Source organism: Anoplopoma fimbria, chromosome 7, assembly GCF_027596085.1.
Source record: "Anoplopoma fimbria isolate UVic2021 breed Golden Eagle Sablefish chromosome 7, Afim_UVic_2022, whole genome shotgun sequence".
NCBI classification, from domain to species: Eukaryota; Metazoa; Chordata; class Actinopteri; order Perciformes; family Anoplopomatidae; genus Anoplopoma; species Anoplopoma fimbria.
In genome coordinates, this window is record NC_072455.1 from 12,427,128 (window position 1) to 12,447,289 (window position 20,162).

Here is a 20,162-nt window from a genome sequence, read left to right on the forward strand (position 1 = left end):
AATGCAATTGGTAGAAGGAAAAAAACCCCCGCTATAAATAGACTAAGCAACTGGTATAAAGGCGGGCTAGTTAGCGTTACAGTGTTTTGTAGTGTAATTTAGCCACCTCTTAGCAACTGCATTTTTATCCCTCCGCTCCAGAGACAGCCGCGGCCAGAGTCGTTAGGTTTTCTGGTAGTCCGTACGTTCTGTTGTCTGGTTGTCTTGAACAAGATATTACTGGAGGGAGTTTCTTCAAATTTTGCATGAACGTCCACCTGGACTTAAGGATGAATGTATTAGATTTGAGGTCAAAGGTCAAGGTCATTAGAACCTCCCGTCCGTCCCATGCAGGGAAACCCAGGCGGTAACCTCTGGTTCTGAAAAGTGAAGTGAATGAGGAAGTGTCTTAAACTTGCATTCTGTCAGATTGTATAGAAGTCCATGAGAAAATGACTACTTCTCTCTTGATTTATTCCCTCAGTAAACATTGTAAACATGAGTTTATGTCTCAATCTCTAGTTTCAAGTCTTCTTCAATACAGCATGATGTTAATTTAGTAAATTATGGTCCATTTATATAGAGATAATAGACCATAAAGCAGGTTATGCTTTAGGGCGGGCTCAATGTGATTGACAGGTCGCAACTGCAACCAGAGCTGTATACGGCCTCAGTCCAAATATTGTCATTTCTTTTCAATGGTTGCATAAAACCAAGATGGCGATGGGCAAAATCCAAGATGGTGATAGCAAAAATTAGGAACTTAAAGCCTTAAAACCGCAGTCCACTAACCAATGGGTGTCCTCACGACACGTCGAAATTTCTTCAAAATTTGGCAGAAATATTCACTTGAACTGATTAGAATTTGGTGGTCAAAGGTCACTGTGATCTCACAAAACACATTTTGGTCCATAACTCAAAGATTTGATATTCTAATGATGACAAATTCACACAAAATGATGAAGTGATTCCATTTTGGACAGACATAGATGTAAAGAGCCACTTTACTGGTTGGCAGAGGCATTCAGGTAGACAATACTTGACTATATTTGTATATAGCAAATAGTTTTGTGCGGCTGAAAAAAACGCTTTGAATTTAGAATTGAAGACTTGCCTCTTGGGCTTCTGTACTGATCTTGAAGAACCACACAGAGCATTCAGATGGATTCATTTCCTGTATTATTTATTGAAAACCCAGCAGTCATCATTATTAATACCTGTTGTGTCTGTACAGGCAGGGGAGTAAGGAGATGTGGTAAACTAAACTTGTTGTCATTCTGTTTTCAAGAAAAAAAAAAAGGCAAAGGACAAAAGACAAAAGAAACACACTCCGATATGCTACAGAATGACACCCTTGTTTAGTGTTTTCTTTTAACACTTGTTTTTAAAAATGTTACACAAATGCAGAGAAAAAAAAAATCATTTAGGAAGAAGTAGAGAATGGGACAGCAGTTCAGAGGGAGATAAGAAAGAAAAGAGACAGGTTTGAGTGCGTCTTTTAAAATAGTTTTGTTCGTCTGTTTTCCCTCTCTGCCGTGTGTTGCTTTTACTTATTTTGTGTCGTGAAAAGCCAACAGGAGACAATCTTTGAACATCATCTCTCTCTTGTTCTCCATCTCCTCCTCACTTCGTCTGTCTTCATCGTTTCTTTGGAGGTTGGGCTGTGCGGGGAGGAGTGATGGGCCGACCAGAGTTCATCCCTCCATACTGGTACTTGGCTTTCTTCTCAGATGGCTTCAGGATCTAGGAACAGACAGGGACAACAGAACGCTCTTCAATTATAGAACAACGATCTGTTGTGTGTTTATGTAATAATGGGACCCAGGGTTGTGGTCATGTCCCATCTCTGTTTTTATCAAGTGTGTCTGAGTAGGAAATCCGTCCTAACTGGACAAACTGTTAGGACACAATTGGTACTGTAACAAAGTCGTGTGTCTGTGTAGAAGACTATACATTTACTTTTGGTTATACTGGGACAAAGTGGCTGAATGGACTGGTTATACTGGGGCAGAGTGGCTGAATGGACTAGGTATACTGGGACAGAGTGGCTGAGTTGACCGGTTATACTATTGCTATATTATGAGAATGAACGAGCAGATTGAGGAGGACTTTAGTCAGAGACTTTTTATTTATTATCTGTATTGTCTCTTCTCTGGATAATTCTAGCTACACTGAGGAAGGTAGTTGTATTTCTATAATTTATAAAAAGTTGTATTCACAGACTGCAAAGTGGCATCTGTTGAAATTAAACATCAATGCAATCTATATTGTAGCCTTTTTTAATTTAACTTAAATTAAAGAAGGCTACAATATAGATATAAATTTGTATATTAACACATTTTACTTACCTACACACTAAAAACCAAAACATAAGTAGGTGGTGCCGTTTTCTGCTTTTCTAGTTTCAGAGCATGATTACTTTCACACAACCATGTTGGTGCTTTGCTGTGGCTTCATACCTGGAAGGAACACATCAGGGTTTCATCCACGCTCATCATGCCGCCGGCGTTGTCGAACTCCCCGCAGTAGTTGGGAGCTGAGAACAGAGTCACCAGCTGTCGCTTGGCAAAGAACTCGTAACCGTCTTCTACCACCTGGGGGCGTCAGACACACAGGACCGTCAGTGAGGAACTGGTTTTACATAGACACCATCATCACATATGGACCTCTCTCAGCAGTGATGCTTAACTTTTACCAAATAAGTGGATTGATGTTTCCAGGGAGCCATCTGTACATGTGTTTGTAGGGTAACATAGTGAGCGGATGTGTGTGTTGTACCTGGTGGGCTCTGCAGATGAGGTCCAGGTCGTGGCGGTTGAGGAACTTGCTGACCACATCGGCTCCAAAGGTGAAGGAGACGCCGCGGTCGTTTTCTCCCCAGCCCTGGACGTCCTTGTCTGGGTCGGACCACAGCAGATCACAAAGGAGGCCTGGAAGGTAAGAAAACACAGTATAAACATCATTTTATTGGTGGGATTCATCTCCATGTGTGACCTAAAACTGTGTCACAGCATAAAGCAATGTGCTCTGCTGTGAATCAGACCGCTGGATTTCACCTGTGTGTCACATTAACAGTATGTCAAGTATAAAAACACCAAGGCTGCGTATATATGTATATATACACACTCGTTCTCCTCTGGACACTCGGAGTCTCCCTGAAAGACCATAAGAGGACCTGAGAGACAGCGGCTGCTGGGGTCTGAACACTGGCTGCCTTATAAGGACAAGAACAACCAGGTCTAGTGAAGAGGGGGCAAAGACTCACTTCCACTGGTTTACTAGGACTTACAGAAGAGCACAAAGCCCCCGTTAGCTGAGGAATGGAATCCCAGTATCTTTAATAACCTCATGGTCATGAATAATGAACATAATGAACATCTCTCCTCTCTTACATTGTCTCTGTCTAAATGAAAGAAGAGTCATTTCCTTAGTTAAGAAGATGATAAATAGCTTTCACTCCTTTCACAGGGCTAAAAGTAGGACCAACACTGCGTCACTCTGATCATTTCTGGCCAGTCAGGGTGGATGTCCTATTCTGAGAAGCTTGATAAATATGGGCTCAGATGTGTTTTGACCATAAGCTGTCAAGTTGATGAGTAAGTACATATTTGGCAGTTGGTGTATCTGGAGCATGTTAAGGATCACAAGAGGATGGGGCTTTTAAACTAGAGGTATCAACGGGAGCTGAACCCTTGTTGCTTTTCTTTGCCATATGTGATGGTGAAGTGAATATCGTTGGATGTTGGAGTGATGGTCGAACAAAACAAGCTGTCTGAAGATGTCACTCTGGGCCTTTGGAGGGATTGATGGGCAGTTTTCTTTTTTTTTCATATATTCTGATGACCAAATGATCATATGTGAAAATGATTGCCACATTAATCTGAACAGAAATTAATCGTTAGTTGCAGCCTGTAATATCGACCTAAATTAACTTTAAACCCAAATGGAACAGAGACTAAAATGACACGTTGTATTTTACTTCCATGGCGTCCAAAATGTCATCACTTAATCATTTTATCCTAGATTTTTATATTAGATTACGTCATCTAAATTGATAACAAGCAGATACTATCTTAATATTATTTTTTTATAACCTTAAATGAGAAAATACTTGTCCTATGTCAAGTATCTTCTAGTAATTAAGAGTCTACAAACCCTGTTGTTATTTCAATTTATTTATTGAATAACAAGAAAACATTCTATATAGTTATATATATATATATATATATATATATATATATATATATATATATATATATAGTTATCAAGATATGAAAATATTTTATTTGTTTGAAATAGGTTTTGATGCTGCCCCCCCGTTCAAAGCAAAATATTACTTTGCTTTTGAATCTGTTTCTCCAAACTCCATCTACTGTAGATAATACACTGACTATGGCCTAGTCTCTTATACTACCTCAAGCTAATCAACATTATTGATTAGCTTGCTTTGTTAACGTACATCACTGCTTCTGCGGCTAAATGTGCATTCCCATTTGAAAAAAACAAAAATAATGCAGATTGGGTGGACTTTTAAGTGGCAAAAAATACTCCATCACAACAGGCTTTCAGTGTGTGTGTGTGTGTGTGTGTGTGTGTGTGTGTGTGTGTGTGTGTGTGTGTGTGTGTGTGTGTGTGTGTGTGTGTGTGTGTGTGTGTGTGTGTGTTGCCCTACCTGTGTCAGGCACGTCTGTGGGTCTCATGATGCGTCTGATCTGCTCCATAGACTGCAGGTCAGGAGAGAGACCTGTGGGCGAGACAAAACCGTCCCAGTGTAAATCCTTTTATAAAGCTCCAGCTGTGCCCATGCAGGTATTAACCCACATCAGTGGAGCCATACACTTACTTTGACACATTAACTTCACATCACACTAGTCGACACAAAATTATGAAAGCTTATAAAGGTTTACAAACTTTATCTTTCATACTGGAGATCACATATCATGTATAACAATGAGAGGACAGCAGTAGGTTTGGACAGACTGCTCTGAGCCCCGAGGACACAAACTTCAAATCTCGAAATGCTGCATGTCAAAACGTGAGCACCACAAACATCTGAATCGGGCGCTCTCGGTACAAACTGCTACCGACCACAATCACAAGTTTGTCAACATGAATACCTCCGTGACAGCAGAAAATCTTCTCGTCCACTATGGCAGCGATGGGAAGGCAGTTGAAGCAGTCCGTGAACGTCTTCCACAGCTTGATGTTGAATCTGCGTTTACCTGCAAATCCAAGAGACAGTGAGTCAGCAGACCTCGTAGCAAAGAGAAGGATAAGAAGTGTGCAGTACTCTTTTTTTTCTTTTTCCCTGGTTCTACTGTGAAAATGGCCCGTCTTTTTATGACTTTATTCTCAATTTGTGACTTGTTTTACAGAAACAAATCTCTTTTGTTTCATGTTTGCATCCTTTTGACAAGTGATCAAATTTGTCAATCTTAATATACTTTGTCATATCATTTAAAAAACACAGTATATCCAAGTGATAATAACCAACATTAAGGAATAAAATATCACTTCTTCCCCAAAAGAGTCTATTTAAGGGCTGGACCCCAATATTCGACAATTTTATCGTTTGTGAGATATGTTTTCTCGAATTTGGTATTCGGATATTTGTTCTGGTTTTTAAAACCCCTCGGGATTACAAACATGCATAAAACACACTAAACCTTTAGGAAAATGCTTCTTAGTCAATAAAAAAAAAAAATATTTACTGCTTATACTACTGAAGATTTTACGGTTTGTCAGGCTGCTTCTCTATTCCAAGTACTGTTCCATTCACAGGCTTGTGTGTCCAGTCATACGTAATAGAACTAGATCTACCACAATTGGAATTGGAAATGAAAATGAAAACACATTCCACTCCAGTATCACGACACGCATGCAGAGCACTCACACTCGTCGTAGAAGCCGTAGATGCGGTTGATGGAGGCACACTCGTGGTTGCCCCTGAGCAGGAAGAAGTTCTCGGGGTACTTGATCTTGTAGGCCAGCAGCAGGCAGATGGTCTCCAGGGACTGCTTCCCCCTGTCCACGTAGTCGCCCAGGAACAGGTAGTTGGCTTCTGGAGGGAAGCCTCCGTACTCGAAGAGCCTCAGCAGGTCTGTGTACTGTCCATGGATGTCACCTGGAGGACGGAGAGGAGGCAGTGAGACATAACGAACCCTATGGTGTAGAATAACCAGGTTTAACGGGAGCTTACTGACCACAGATTTTGAGCGGGGCCTCCAGCTCCAGGAGGATGGGCTGACTGAGGAAGATCTCCCTGGACTTGATGCAGAGGCCCCGCACCTCCGCCTCCGTCATCTGGACGATCTTCCCTGGACGACATCCTCGCACTGGTGGAGGGACGGAATAAAGTTAATGGATCACTGAACGTATGTGTTTTGTACACAGTAATAGTGTGTTTATTCCCTGAAATATTCTCGTCAGGGATGTGACTCTATTGAGCGTCACATAAGTGCACACATGAACTAAATATGGGAGGCAGGGTTTAGTCAACAGGCAGAAGACGGATATAGCTCGTGTGGGTATTGTTGATGTTGGGAGTGTTTTGGAGACGACTTCCTGTTGGGTAACTGAGGCAAAGAGGAGGGAAAGTCACTGTGGTCACGTGACAAGGAGCATGTAGATAATGTTAAGGAATGCGATCATTCTGTTAAATGTAGATAAGCAGTGCCATGGGATGTTTATGTAACATTGGCAATTGTATTAGAGCTGGAATGACAGAATATGAGTTGACTATTAATAAATCGTTTGTCAGTTTTCAAGTATAAAATATTCATATAATAATAATAATACATATTCCCTGGTTCCAGCTTCTAGATTGTGAGGATTTGCTGCTTTTACTTGTCCCCTTTGATGGTGCATTTTTGGGTGTTGGACTGTTTATATAACAGCATTTTATAGAATTAAAAAGTTGCAGCCCTTAGTAGAGTAAAAAGAAAACATTGCAGTATTTTTTAATACACTTACTGGCCTCTGGAAATCTGTGGGTGTGTTAAAAATGGCATTAAAGTATAGCTACTGTACTTAAAGTTGACGCATTCAAACCAACACTAACAACAAGCTGCCTTTTTAACTTTCTCCACAGCATATCCACGTTCTGCCTCTGCCCTCTGTATTCCCCGTGTGCTTCGATGAGCAGCAGCTCGGTAAACCACAGAAGTGGGCCAGAGCTGACTAAGACCGCTGCTGTCAGATGACACCACAGCAACATGATGGAAAGCCCAGCAGGCATCAAACGCCTCCTAATAGGTAAATCAAATAGACGGGTTGAGACGAATCCTGCATCTCCACAGAGGAGTTTGTTTTTATACCACGGAGAAGAAGTGACGTACGTGTGTGAGAGAGTGAGAGTGAGTGAGTGTGAAAGGTGGCGTTTGATTCCTGCAGGTGAATCCTGTCTACGTCCAGTTTGAAATGACAACTGTGTGTGTGTGTGTGTGTGTGTGTGTGTGTGTGTGTGTGTGTGTGTGTGTGTGTGTGTGTGTGTGTGTGTGTGTGTGTGTGCAACATGACCCTGCTATTTCTGCCTGAAGACCTAAGGCGTCTGTCTGTCTGTCTTCACACACCTGTACCACGAGGCCAGATCAGTGTGGTCGCCATGGTAACTTAGGCCACACACCTAACCTGCACTGGACCAGTTTATGTTCAGAGTTTTGGACTGAAATGGCTGAAATTTACTTCCATCTGAAATGCGGTATAATAACCTTCAACCGTACCATAACGCTACCACCCAGGATTATGTCTTTACAATGCTGGTACTACAGCTAATAGAAACTCTATTGGTCGATTGGTGTTTATCATGGATAATATTCCATCAATAAAATCTGCTGCATCAAGTTTACAGTCTTAGAGCGGTAGGATGACATGGAGTACGTGGAGTGGCAAAATAAACAGAATAACGTAGGCATTTACACAACCAGTAAAGTTCTGCCAGCCTTCCTCTCTTGCCTGATTTGCACTAAAAGTTTTTTCATATTCTTTATAGGCGGAGTAGGCCGCATGTGATCCGTCCACTTTGTGCGGCAGAAAAGTCAAATGACGAGCCAAACACCTCCTTTTATGAGAACATGCACGGGGTTAAAGCTTTTTAATAAACACCATCGTGGTAACCGTTATCTCGGACTGGGGCTTCAGGCTTTGGCCAGCGAACACTAAGAAAGCCTGGCTTCATGGGACACCCCTCTGAACAGTAACACTGGGGCTAAAGATAGGATTCCACAGGTAAAAATCTGTTTTTTAAATCATGATCCAAAATCATACTGAACTATAAAAACACCTTAAGAGCACACCACACAGGCTAGGAGCATCCGTGTGCACACTCAAACGTGTGTGTTGCCTGACGAGAGCTTGATTTCACACCCCTCCCCTTCAACTCTGCAATGACGCGTTTGCAGGTCTGTGCCGTCTCAGCTGACAGGTCTAATATACGCACACGCACACACTAGTCTCCCTTGCCTGGGAGGATCCTCTTTCATCATATGGTAAAGTTAAGACAGAGTTGGGAACACACACACACACACACACACACACACACACACACACACACACACACATTGTGGGCAGGCATCCCAGCATCCTTTACTCCGTCACACACGCACACACAGCTTCCCCAGTGACCTTGACGTGTCACTATGGGATTGTGGGGAGGCATCCCAGCATCCTTTACTCCGTCACCACTGCACTGCAGCTTCTCCAGTGAGGAAGGAGAGAGAGAGAGAGAGAGAGAGAACAAGAGGTGGTGCCCACATCCGATCACCATGGCAACCCAACAAGACCAATTTCTAGCCTGGAAGGTGTCGGTGAGTGGAGCTGCTAGGGGGTGGATTGATTTGCAGATAAAGTGGCTTCTCCCACGCCCTGCATACCAACACATCTGACAACAGTGAAGAAGAAACTACAAGAGCCACATGCACAGAAAATACTGGAGGTCCATGTCAGATTCAGGGACTAAAATACAGTAAGTTTTGTGCACGGTTGTGGCATAAATCTGCCAACAGATAGACATTAACACCTGGCACAAGTACTGAAAACTCTCCTCTGTGGTGGTTCTGCTACAGCTGTTGTCTCTACACGCGGCTGGTAATTATTATAATCAAACATTTCATGCTACTATTAAGAATTACTTTTAAAAGTGAAATAACTATGGCACACTAACAGGATGCATGCTGACCATGTCGTCCTTCATCACCACTTTATCCACTGCTCTGCAACCACGCAACCACGCAACCACACACACTGATCTGGAGTGACGGCAACAGGTAGCGACTCGCCCCCTAGCTAACTGCTGTGTTTTTAGAAGGATGTTCATGGAGAATGTGAGGAGTAAAATGTGGAAGGAAGGATTTTTTGCAAGGTTGTGGAGATTCGGTTTTGTTTGGTTTTAAGTGGTTGGCAAAAAAAAGTTTCAAAATGTGTGTCTGAACTTAAGAATACGGAGGATACTAGATCTACTTGGAAAAAATAGACCACACATCCTAACTTTAGGTGCGATACTAAATCACTGGAATAGCCCTTTATTATTTGACTATAAGCAGAAATGTATGAGCAGCTACATGTATAGAAAACTCTTAACTGTTAGGTCTGTGCAGGACTTCCATCCAAACTTTAGGGTGGTGCAGTTACTCCAGTTTGTGTTTTTTTTTTTTTTTTTTTTTTTTTTTTTTTTTTTTTTTTTTTTTTTTTTTTTTTTTTTTTTTTTTTTTTTTTTAAATGGCATGCAGTTTGGTGCAAAATGAAATGTTTTTCTATCATGATGACAATTGTCTCTTCAGGTAGAGATGCAAAAAGGAAATGATATATTTTCTGTAAAAGCAGTTTTACAAAAAAAGATGAAAATGAATCGAAGTATGCATGTATCAGATTGAGAATCGTTGACACTGTGCTCTACTCCAACTCTCCTGATGCATTTCTAAATCAAGCACCGAGGCATGCTACCAATCACATACATGTAAACACAAGGCAAAAGACACACACGATGACAGACAAGCCAAACAGATGCTCAGCGGACAGCGTTAGTGTCTCTGCTTTCTCAGTGGCAGCAGTGAGAATGAAGCAGGTCCACGACTGAAACAGCTGTCGGGCTTCCCTTCATGACAGCCTCGTCTGGTCTGCAGGAAACCAGCGGCGCTCCACTAGCATTTTCCAGATGGTTCTCTGCAAAGATTAGTGAAAATCTCCTTCCTTGAGAAAGCACTCCGTGTTCCGATTCATGTCTCCTAATTTGGTCAAGTGCATGTCCCGGTTTGCCGGAGCCTTTAAGTTTCGGGTCTGGTCGTCCTCTGACCTCTTTATCCATTTATCGTTTAGTTGCATTCTTGGCTGAAGCTGAATCCTAGGTCATCGTCCTCCTCCTCGCCTTGTGAACCGTGCTGACGTCAAGAGGACAGAGTTGTCTTTGCATTCCAGAAGGATAACCGACCTAAAGAGCTCCGTCTAACGGGGCCTCAGTGCCGCCTGGGACACACTCTGGTTAGGGCATCTGCAAGATGCATCACAATCTAAGTGGTAAAATACTTTTGAAATGAAATGAAAGGTTTGTTCTGGATGGAACTTGGTCTAGAGAACTATGACTAACATGATCCCTCACTGGAAAAGCATGCGCAAGGAAACCACAACATTTCAACTGACCTAAAGCTGAAAAAAACACTGCCATAAGAATAAAATCTGAATAAATTTTGTTTTTACTTTTTTATGCGATCCAAACAGTGGGATCTGCAATTTGCATTTAAAAGCAAAGTGCTTGCCAGTTTCTTTAAGAAACAAATAAGTAAATAAATAATAAAATGTAAAGATACAGTTTAAGATTTTTAATAAATAATCATCAGTATGGTGGATATAATGAATAAGTGGGGAAAGGTAATTTATAATCGATACAGTATAACAAAACATAATATCACAATATTCAAATGTATCATTACTTTCTTGTTTTGTACGACCAACAGTCCAAAAAAACCAAAATTATTTAGTTTGCAACAATACAAAATAAGAAAAGCAGCAAACCTTCTCTCTGCAAAAAACTGATCACCAAAAGTTAGATTTTTCTGCTAAAATACAATTTAATGATTAACAAAATAGTTGCAGATTTTCTGTGAAAATGACGTTGTTTCGGTTCTAAAAAGGGACTTTATTTGTTAAAGAGGGCAATTTAATTCTTAGAAGCAGTAATAACCTGTTGTTACAGTCTTAACGCACTACCGCCCAACAGTGCTCTCTAACCCGTGTCACAGCGGTTGATCTTTCTAGCAAACTAATGAGCCATCGTTCCCTGACTTGAAGTCCAGCTAAATGTTTGGGAGGACCTCTTGGTTGCTGCCCAACCCAGCATTGTGCTGCATGTTGAACCACACCACAGACACACAAACCTGACACACAATCAAACTAACTGGCCTCCCAGCTTACTTAAGATTAAGTAAGAGTCATCATTTCTAATGCTTCACTGGAGGGTCAAGGAGGTCACCCTTTGGTCCGTTTATCTAAAAGAGCAGAGTTCGCTACTGTGTTAGAGAGAGAGAGAGAGAGAGGGAGAGAGAGACAGAGCGAGAGAGATAAGTGAATTACAGACGGATTACTTCTTGAAGGCATTACCATATATGGACGCTGCTGTATGGAGGAAGGAGGAAGTGTGCTATTCGGTCAGGACAGAGAGGGAGCACTTGAAGGCTCTGTTGTTGTTTGGGAGAGAAAGAGAACCAGACTAGCCAGGATCAGACCAGTACCCAATGTGACGGCTGTCAGCTGCACTCAAGTTTACCAGTATTATATTATATATTTAATATCACATTCCTTTATTTCCACTGCAGAACCATTTTATGTCATAGATCTGAATAAGATTTTTCTTACGCATTGGTACATATTACAAAAATTATACTTTTTTTCGACGCCTTACATTTAAGGGTCAGTGTGTAGCATTTTGGGGGGTGGTTTTTATTAGCGTATAATCACGTTAAACTTCTCTGACATGCGGTAACCTGGGCAGCCGAGTGAAAAATGATGGTATGGCCATCTGCCGTCTGACTTCCGTTACTGGTAAAGTAGTGTTACTATAGTACGGATGGCCTCTGAGCGTGCAATCTGAACAGACACTGCTAGAAGCCATCCTAAACACTGTCCCTTTAACACATTTCCCACAAAACCCACCCAGCACAAACAACATAAGCATTCAAATGGAGTCATGTTTCTGGCCACATGATGAATGAAAGTCATTCACCATCCTTTTCACTCCGTTTTGGTCTCCTCCAACTCCTTAGGGAAATATCTGCCTCTTTAGCTGCTAAATGCTCCGCGATGTTCACCAGCTAGTTGTTAACTTTTGTCTGTTGACTCTCAGTGTGTAAAGAGTGGATTTTAGCTCTTTTTTTTGTGTGCCAAAAACAGCTGATAGCTAAAGCGGTGAATCGAAGAATTTAAGCTGCAGGACGGAAAACAATAAACAACGAGCTGAAAGACGTAGAAGAGCTAATGGGAACTGTCAATAAGTTTATTTATTTTTTTACCAATGTTGATATAAAAATATTGATAGCTGCAACTTTAATATCTTTGACTTGAAGTTCAGAAAAACACAATTTTTCTTTTTCTGTAATTGCCAAGCAAACATCTGCAGAAGAACTTCTCATGGGTCAAGCAGAGGCATGAATAATAAGCAGCTATGACGTGTGCATGTTTTAGTCACTGCTGCACCAATAAAGATGCCCCGTCAGACCATTTTTAGCCCTCCACATCCATTCTCTATTCTCTCCAACAGGGCATGAGGCCAGCAGCTCAGCCCCCCCTCCTCACCCCTCCATCTAACCCTCTCCCACACAGGCCTGATGGAAAACACTGACCCCTCAGTGAACGAGAAGCACAAAGCGACTCTGGCAAGGAGAGCGGGAGCGACTCTGGAGGCAGAACTCCCGACTGCGATGGCATTTCTGTGGCATTTTTCAGAGGACGTTTTGTTTGCCTTTAAGTGCCACGGGGGTGAATGGCCGTCTTTGTGGGCCAAGAGAAAGGCCGAAACTGAGAGGGGAGAAATAAACAGGAGGCACAGAAAGCGGGGGGAGAGGTGGAGAGGGGGGAAGAAAACGGGAGCGACGTAGGGAGAAAGTGAAGCTTGAGTGGGGGAGACACAGTAGGCAAGAGAGTGAATAGAAGGAGGGGGGTATTGGAAAGCCTAGCCGGGGCAGCTGAAAGGCCCGGGTGAGCTCCTCGGTGCCACGTTCGGTGCCAGGGGGTGAGCGCTCCCCGCCACACAGGCTCCACCATTGTTGTTTCCATAACAGAATGCCACGCCAGCAGCCTGAACGCCACGCAGCACAGCAGCAGCAGCAGCAGGGTGACACCAACGCACAGTGTGTTATGAGAACGCAGAACACTGGACTTGTTGTCGGACTCTTTCAGCTCAGCAGTGACAGATACAGACAGAAAAAGCTCCCAAAAGGCATTACAGACCAGAAAACGTTGAGAAATCCTGCCCAATCAAGAGACCTGCCACCAACTCTGCCTCACACACACACACACACACACACACACACACACACACACACACACACACACACACACACACACACACACACACACACACACACACACACACACACACACACACACACACACACACACACACACACACAAACTCCTGAATACATGACTGTGCACTTTCTATTAAAGCCAGACTATGTAACCTCTTTATAAGAAAAAATAACACTAACTCTTACAAGTTAAAAGATGGATTTAAGCAATAAAATTCACTTTTGCTCAGTTTAACTCGCTCATTTAGGTTTCGTACCCGCAAGAAGTTTATGATGGCTAACGTTAGCTGATGCTAGCTAAATTGAACAAAACTAAATAATTTCTTTCAACTCACGTGACTTTTCTTCACCTGTACACTGTGTTACAGCATTTTTTGAAATTGACGCCTGCTTATCCATGATAGCTGCTGAAGCTACATAGAGTCCCTTTAAAGGGATAGTTCTGTTTTTCTGAAGTGGGTGGTTGTATGAGGTTTAGAGAAGCAGACAGGAGTACCAGCAGGAGCAAAACAACGTACTGCTGTGGACAGAGGCAGCAGCAAAACCTTTTTATGACACTTAAAAAAAAAAAGATCAATATAAGTTTAAGTGTATGATATGTTTAGAATAGTAACACAGCTTTACCTGGCCATCAAACAGACCTTTCTGATGTGGAACTGAGCTGTTCTGGGTTTTTTTTCATTTTCTTTACATTTGCAGATATACAGTTTTAGTTTAGGTTTAGTCTTCTGTAATAATGATGGAGCATTACTGACATATTGATAAATTTGAAATGTTCTTATTGACATAATGACAAACATGTCTCTTTACAATTTTCTAAATCCTTAACAAACTTCGTACCCATGCCTTGATCATGCCTTTATGATTTCTTACATATAACGGAATTATATATTGGGCTGCAGAGAGAGAAAGAGAAATGGCCTTTAGAAAGATCCCATGCTCCCATACTGGGTTACAGCTTGGCTGGCGTCTTTGCCCATAAACTAAAATGACATAAATGCAACTTTCCATCCTGCCTCTCCCACTCTCTCTGGCTGATGTATGGGTCCGTGGTGTTGATTGTGCCACATAAAGCCCACGGGACACCTGTGCTGGCTGGGCCAGACAGAGGGCCTGTTGTCACAGAAGCCCGGGGCCAGTGAGGGCTTAGCATTGGGCTAACTGGGGCCGGTAATACACAGGGAAGGAAATGGACAGTCCTGCTGTCGGCGTGCTGCTGCTGTCCTCTGTGCAGAGATAACTGAAGGATTTCTATGAACACCGTGGAAACTAACGTCAGCTCTGACTCGGCTGTGAAATGTGAAACACGCTGCAGAGAGTTTACTAAAACAGCAGATGATGGATTGGTTTCGCAGTGCCGGTGTAATGCGGCCGCGATGTATTGATTGTTTGTCACCACGTTGACAGGTCATCACACCGCAATGATTAGACACACGTTAAGTACTGTACGTTTTCTTCATCAGCTGGATGAGGCATGAGAGTAATCCCACAATAGGCGTCACATTACTACGGCATTGGAGTAATGCTGTGTCTCTCCCAGCTGTAAGCCTCCCTAAACTATGCAAGAGTCATAGACTTTAAACAAGAAGTCAATGTAGTCGTAGCAAAGTCACCGTCACATTTGTGGACATGGTTTTTGAAGCCTTTAGTGTGACATTTTATCCGTTGCCATCTTGGATTTTTGCAACCAGTGAACGGTAGTGACCATATTTGGACTACGGAGGAGTGACGTAGAGACGCCGTATACAGCTCTGGTAGCGACCTGTCAATCACAGTAGGCCCGCCCTAAAGCATACTCTGCTTTATGGTCCATTTGACTCTAAAGTGACCATAATTTACTAAATGAACTGTATTGAAGAAAACTTTAAACTAGAGATTGATTTACAATGTTTACTGAGGGAATAAATCAAGAGAGCAGTAGAGTCATTTTCTCATGGACTTCTATACAACCAGAGGAGTCGCCCCCTGATGGCCAGGAAAGAGAATGCAAGTTTAAAGCACTTCTACATTGGCTTCACTTTTCAGAACCAGAGGTTGGCGCCCGGGTTGGAGTCCACTTGGACAGAGTTTTTCTATATGTGAACCAGTCACTTGACTGGACAAGTGCAGCCACTTGGACTGCATAATATCAACCTATAGGGAGACAGTAGAAATGCCATTTATTTATACAGAGGAATGGCTTTGGTAAAGTCATCTAGACACCATTGTGTTGCTGCTTACCTTTCAACTGTGACTCACAAGACAGGCAACGACGAGTCATTGTATTCAGAGTGACAAATGAAACCAGAGAGACTAGAAAGCCTGCACGCTGAGGTCACCGAGGAGGCCTCAGTGATTTTAAACCATGTTGTCAGTTGATCTGGGTTAGCCTGTCGGCTAGACTACTGTCAACCCCTCCTCCAAACTGCCAGGGGACATGCACACTGTATGCATGAGTGTATTTGGATGTTCACACTCCTCTTCCATTGGCCCAATAATGACCAAACTTTAAAACTACTGACCTCCCCACTTTGAGTTTTGTGCTATTTATCAAAGACTAGCACGCTATCATGCTAAATTATAACGATTACCACGGTAAATATTACACCCGCAGCAAGTTAGCATGGTCATTGTGAGCACATTAGCTTGCTGACAATAGCATTTACTCAAACCACAGCCTAGAGGCTTTTACACAGCGGGGGCGTTTTTATCAGAACGATAATACGACTCGCTAAAAAAGTGACGTCATTATTTCTGGAAGCTAGGTTGATATTTTTTAACCAGAGAATAGAGGCATTAACCAATCACTTTGAGTAGAACGGACATATTCAAAACAACAACACAGAGGCTTTGTAGTCCAAACCAAAACTTCAAACTTTATTACTCCTTTAAACCTTGACAAAGGCAGCGCAGACCACATCCATCCCTTCTGTTTTTCTTCTTTCACAATAAAAGCCCTAGACATATGCACCGTGTAACTGTTTACCAAAAGGAATTTAGATTCACTCAGAGCATTTCTCAAAAAGGAGACTCAATAGAATATCTGTAGAGTAGCTTCAGGCTATACAACAGTTCAGACAGACTGCCAGAAGCTGCTCTGGGTCAATATGGAGCCTGCTAGTTGGTCCTCTGCCTGCACTAATCTATTCCAACCTTTTACTGAAAAAGGGTTGTAAGTGGTAATGATTTGCCGAGCTAAAAAGCCACTTCACCTCATCAATGTTCAATATTAAAATACTTCATTGGAGTGGAGCCCCCCCACCCCTTCAGCTCCTCGTGGGTGTCACCAAAAGGGTAAGTTAATTTCTACCACGGACAGCTGTGCCTGTTGACATTTAATAGGAGATGAGAGAGCTGTACATGTTCGTCTGCGTGCAGCAGTATGTAGATTCAGACTGGCACCAGAGCTCAGTGAAGAAATGAGAGATCAACCTCCTATTGAAGTGTTTAAGGAACTCCTGTCCGACCTTCAGGAAAAGCTCCTGTGTGTGGCGACGTGAAAACCTTTAGAGCCTGTTGACGTGAAAGCCAGGAGAAAGCCACTGACAGGCCATTTAGTAGAGGTCCATATGAGAGCAGGCTGAAGGTGTGATCTGGTTAAGTAAACTGAGTTGGATATCAAGCTTTTGTCAGTAAGGATTAGACTTTGAGAGGTCTTTGTGTTGTTGAAAGGTCAAGCCCTTATGGAGACGAACTGATACACGAGGGACAGTTTGACTGTGCTTTTGTCTTTCTGCCTATGTATGGTCCAAATATACGACGGCTTATTATTATTATAATTCTGGGGGAGAGCGGTAACAAAAGGAAAATCAGGGACAAAAAACTCATAATTTCAGATATTTAAGTCGTGCATTCACATGAAAAAACTCACCAATTCACCAGAAAAAATAATAATAATTGACTTCAATTGTAAAGAATCTGAGTTAGTTTTTTTCTGCAAATTCATGACTTTATTGTCTCAGACAATATCAGAGCTTTGTCTCGTAATTGCTCGTTTTTTTCTCTGATTACCCCCCTTCTCCAGCTCTGTAAATTTAGTTTTAAAAACATACAATAGCCTTAATACCGTTTCAAAATAAGTTTGACCTAGACCTAGTCCTAGTGTCTAATACCAGTTTGCCTTTGTTGTCCTCATATCAAATTGATACGATACAGATTGATCACATCTTTTGTTTGCAGTAAAAAAGGAGATCAATATTACACTTGCTGTTTGTGTGAAACTACTTTAAACGTCAACTTGAGATTTAGCAAATTGAAGCGAGAATTTCTCACTATTTTCTGAGGTTCTACAGACAAAACAACTAATAATTAATCAAGAAAATTAAAATAACCATTAACCAACAGTCCTACTTTGATCAAACCGTTCCTGATTCAACTCAAAACTTGGCAAAGAACAATAATTATTTATGGAACATTTGAACACCTACAGTTCATTAGTGTAGAGCCTGTCCTTCAGTTGGTATTTTCACACCAAAAATGAGCCAGCCGGATACAAACTAGCTGTAAGAGCAAAGAGAAAGTGTCTGAAAGAAGATGGATGGTTGGATGAATTCAGAGCTCACATCTGGAAGCCTTTAGGACCAGATCCTCCAATTTCCTCCACTGAGGTTTTTCTAACCGCAGCGTAAAAAAAAAAAAGAAACTAAATATGCAGCCATCTAACTAGTGACGGTACAGCCCCAGGCTCAGTTTGCCGTTACTGTACAGCTGACACACACAACAAGCACTATTATGTAACCGGTCCCAATCAATCCACATGATTAGGTTATACTGACACGCCGATGCACATCGGTGCTCATTCATTAACACACGCTGCCAAACTGTGTACGTTTCACACGCACTCTGAATCTGTGCGTGGGACGGACAATCGATCATGGAGGTTTGTTCACCGACGAGCTCGCCTGTCCACAAAGTTTACCGTGGACACAGAGGGACAGTGTCTCTGTGTTCTCAAGACAGAGACACTGGCAGGCAGGAGCAGGACCGGTAGACGGATCAGCTCTCTTGTGTCAGGATCCCTTATTTAGTCCTGCTCAGAGTCCACAGACACCCAACACAACGCAGTGGTGTAGGACGACAGTGATTTCTTTGAAAGCACTGCAGTTACTTTAGTGCAGTCTCGAACAACCCAAATGATGTTAAAACATGAGCGTTAGATGCCCGAGTAAAATGAAACAAATTACAGGCACTTTTCTGAATAATTGTCATCCACAGCTTCTCGTTTTTTCGGGGACATAAGATGATAAAATATTAATTGTTTTCTTCATGATAATAATGCTCAGGAGATGATCTGCCCACAGTAACATTTATATTAAAATGTCTGTTTTGGCAACTCCTAAAGACTGGGTATTGTTCATAGATTCATCTTTCAACTCACTGGCTATGGAATTACAACAAACATGCAGTGACAAGTTCATTTTGAAATGCTAACTACAAACTCTGCAGGTCTATTTAAAGTGGAATATCATCAAGGCCTGTGTCTTGTGTAAACATTACCATTCAGCAATATTCCCGTATAAACACCATCACCCTGTGACGTGCCTCCTCTCCTCAGCTGAGAAATGCTTGTGCCCAATCCCATTTGAAAACTGGACATTTGTTCTCAAAATGTAGCTCAAACGATAGATAAACATAGTAGAACCACGATGCTTTATATCTTCAGAGGCCAAACAGTTGTTCTTAAATGTTCGGCGTAATTGTTGAACCAAGCTTCACTTTGTTTTAAAGGGAATGCCAACTTATGGGGCTGCTATCCAGCACGAGCTACCGCCCACCACGGTGTGTTATGTTGTGAGAAAGCTGGGGGAAATGGAAGCACAGTCGTTTTATTGGTTTGAGGTTTTTCCTGTAGTTAAAGCTTTCTTAGCAAGTGTTTTGTATGCTTGCATGCCAAAGTGATGACACCAGTAGTGTAATACAAGTATTACGACATGAATCAAGGCTACAGTCATTTTTCTATAGTTAGTTTTGAGGTTGGGGTTGCGTCCTCTCCGGTAATCGACCGGTCGGGGTACAAACAGTCCTCAAACTACACAACTTTTGTTACCATCGTATCATGAAACCACACTTGAAACTCTCACAATCCAATTTGTTAAAAACTCTCACGTGCCATTAGGTATGATTTCATGCCTATCATACGGGACTAGTCCGGTTCCCTGGTACTGGGGGGGGACACTCTAAAGCGGGCCTGTTTCATCTCAACTTGAGTCAAAACCAAACCTAAACGATCCGTGACGGCCACGGCCGCAAACAACAGAGTAACATGGAGGCAGAATGGTTTGCAAACTCACCCTCCAAAAGCCTGGAAATCAGCGAGTCGACGTCCAACTCCCCCTCCGCCATTTCTGTAGCAAACAGCTCTGCCCGCCGCAGTCTGGAGCAGGCAGGGCAGGCACCGCCTCACTGCACTGAAACGCACCGCCAACCTCCTCCCACTCACGGGCCTCCCGTTTAGGACTGTTGCGCTGCGTTCACATGCACCTCGGATACGCTAGCTTCCATCGCAGAGAGGAGTCGTAAAGGGCCTTATAAGTGTTTTTCAAATGATAGTCATACCCTGACATTTAGATCTACCTACTCTAAATCTGTCCATCTGTGGATACCGCGTTACTCTCCATGCATTTCAAAAATCAATGACTTGTTGGAGACAAATATTCATATCCTTGATTGTAATCAATGTAACATTTACAT

The 20,162-nt window shown here is 42.3% G+C and overlaps 1 protein-coding gene across 1 annotated transcript; it reads right to left on the reverse strand.

The window, feature by feature from the left end:
* Positions 1 to 1,145: 1,145 nt before the first annotated feature.
* LOC129093233 (serine/threonine-protein phosphatase PP1-beta catalytic subunit) lies at positions 1,146 to 19,917 on the reverse strand. Its single transcript, XM_054601181.1, has 8 exons — positions 19,763 to 19,917; positions 6,183 to 6,314; positions 5,873 to 6,103; positions 5,097 to 5,201; positions 4,652 to 4,723; positions 2,758 to 2,909; positions 2,439 to 2,573; positions 1,146 to 1,722 (listed from the first exon to the last, which is right to left on the reverse strand). The coding sequence occupies exons 1-8, from the start codon at positions 19,812 to 19,814 to the stop codon at positions 1,618 to 1,620; spliced, it is 984 nt and encodes a 327-aa protein (XP_054457156.1). The 5' UTR covers positions 19,815 to 19,917; the 3' UTR covers positions 1,146 to 1,617.
* Between the last annotated feature and the right edge of the window lie 245 nt (positions 19,918 to 20,162).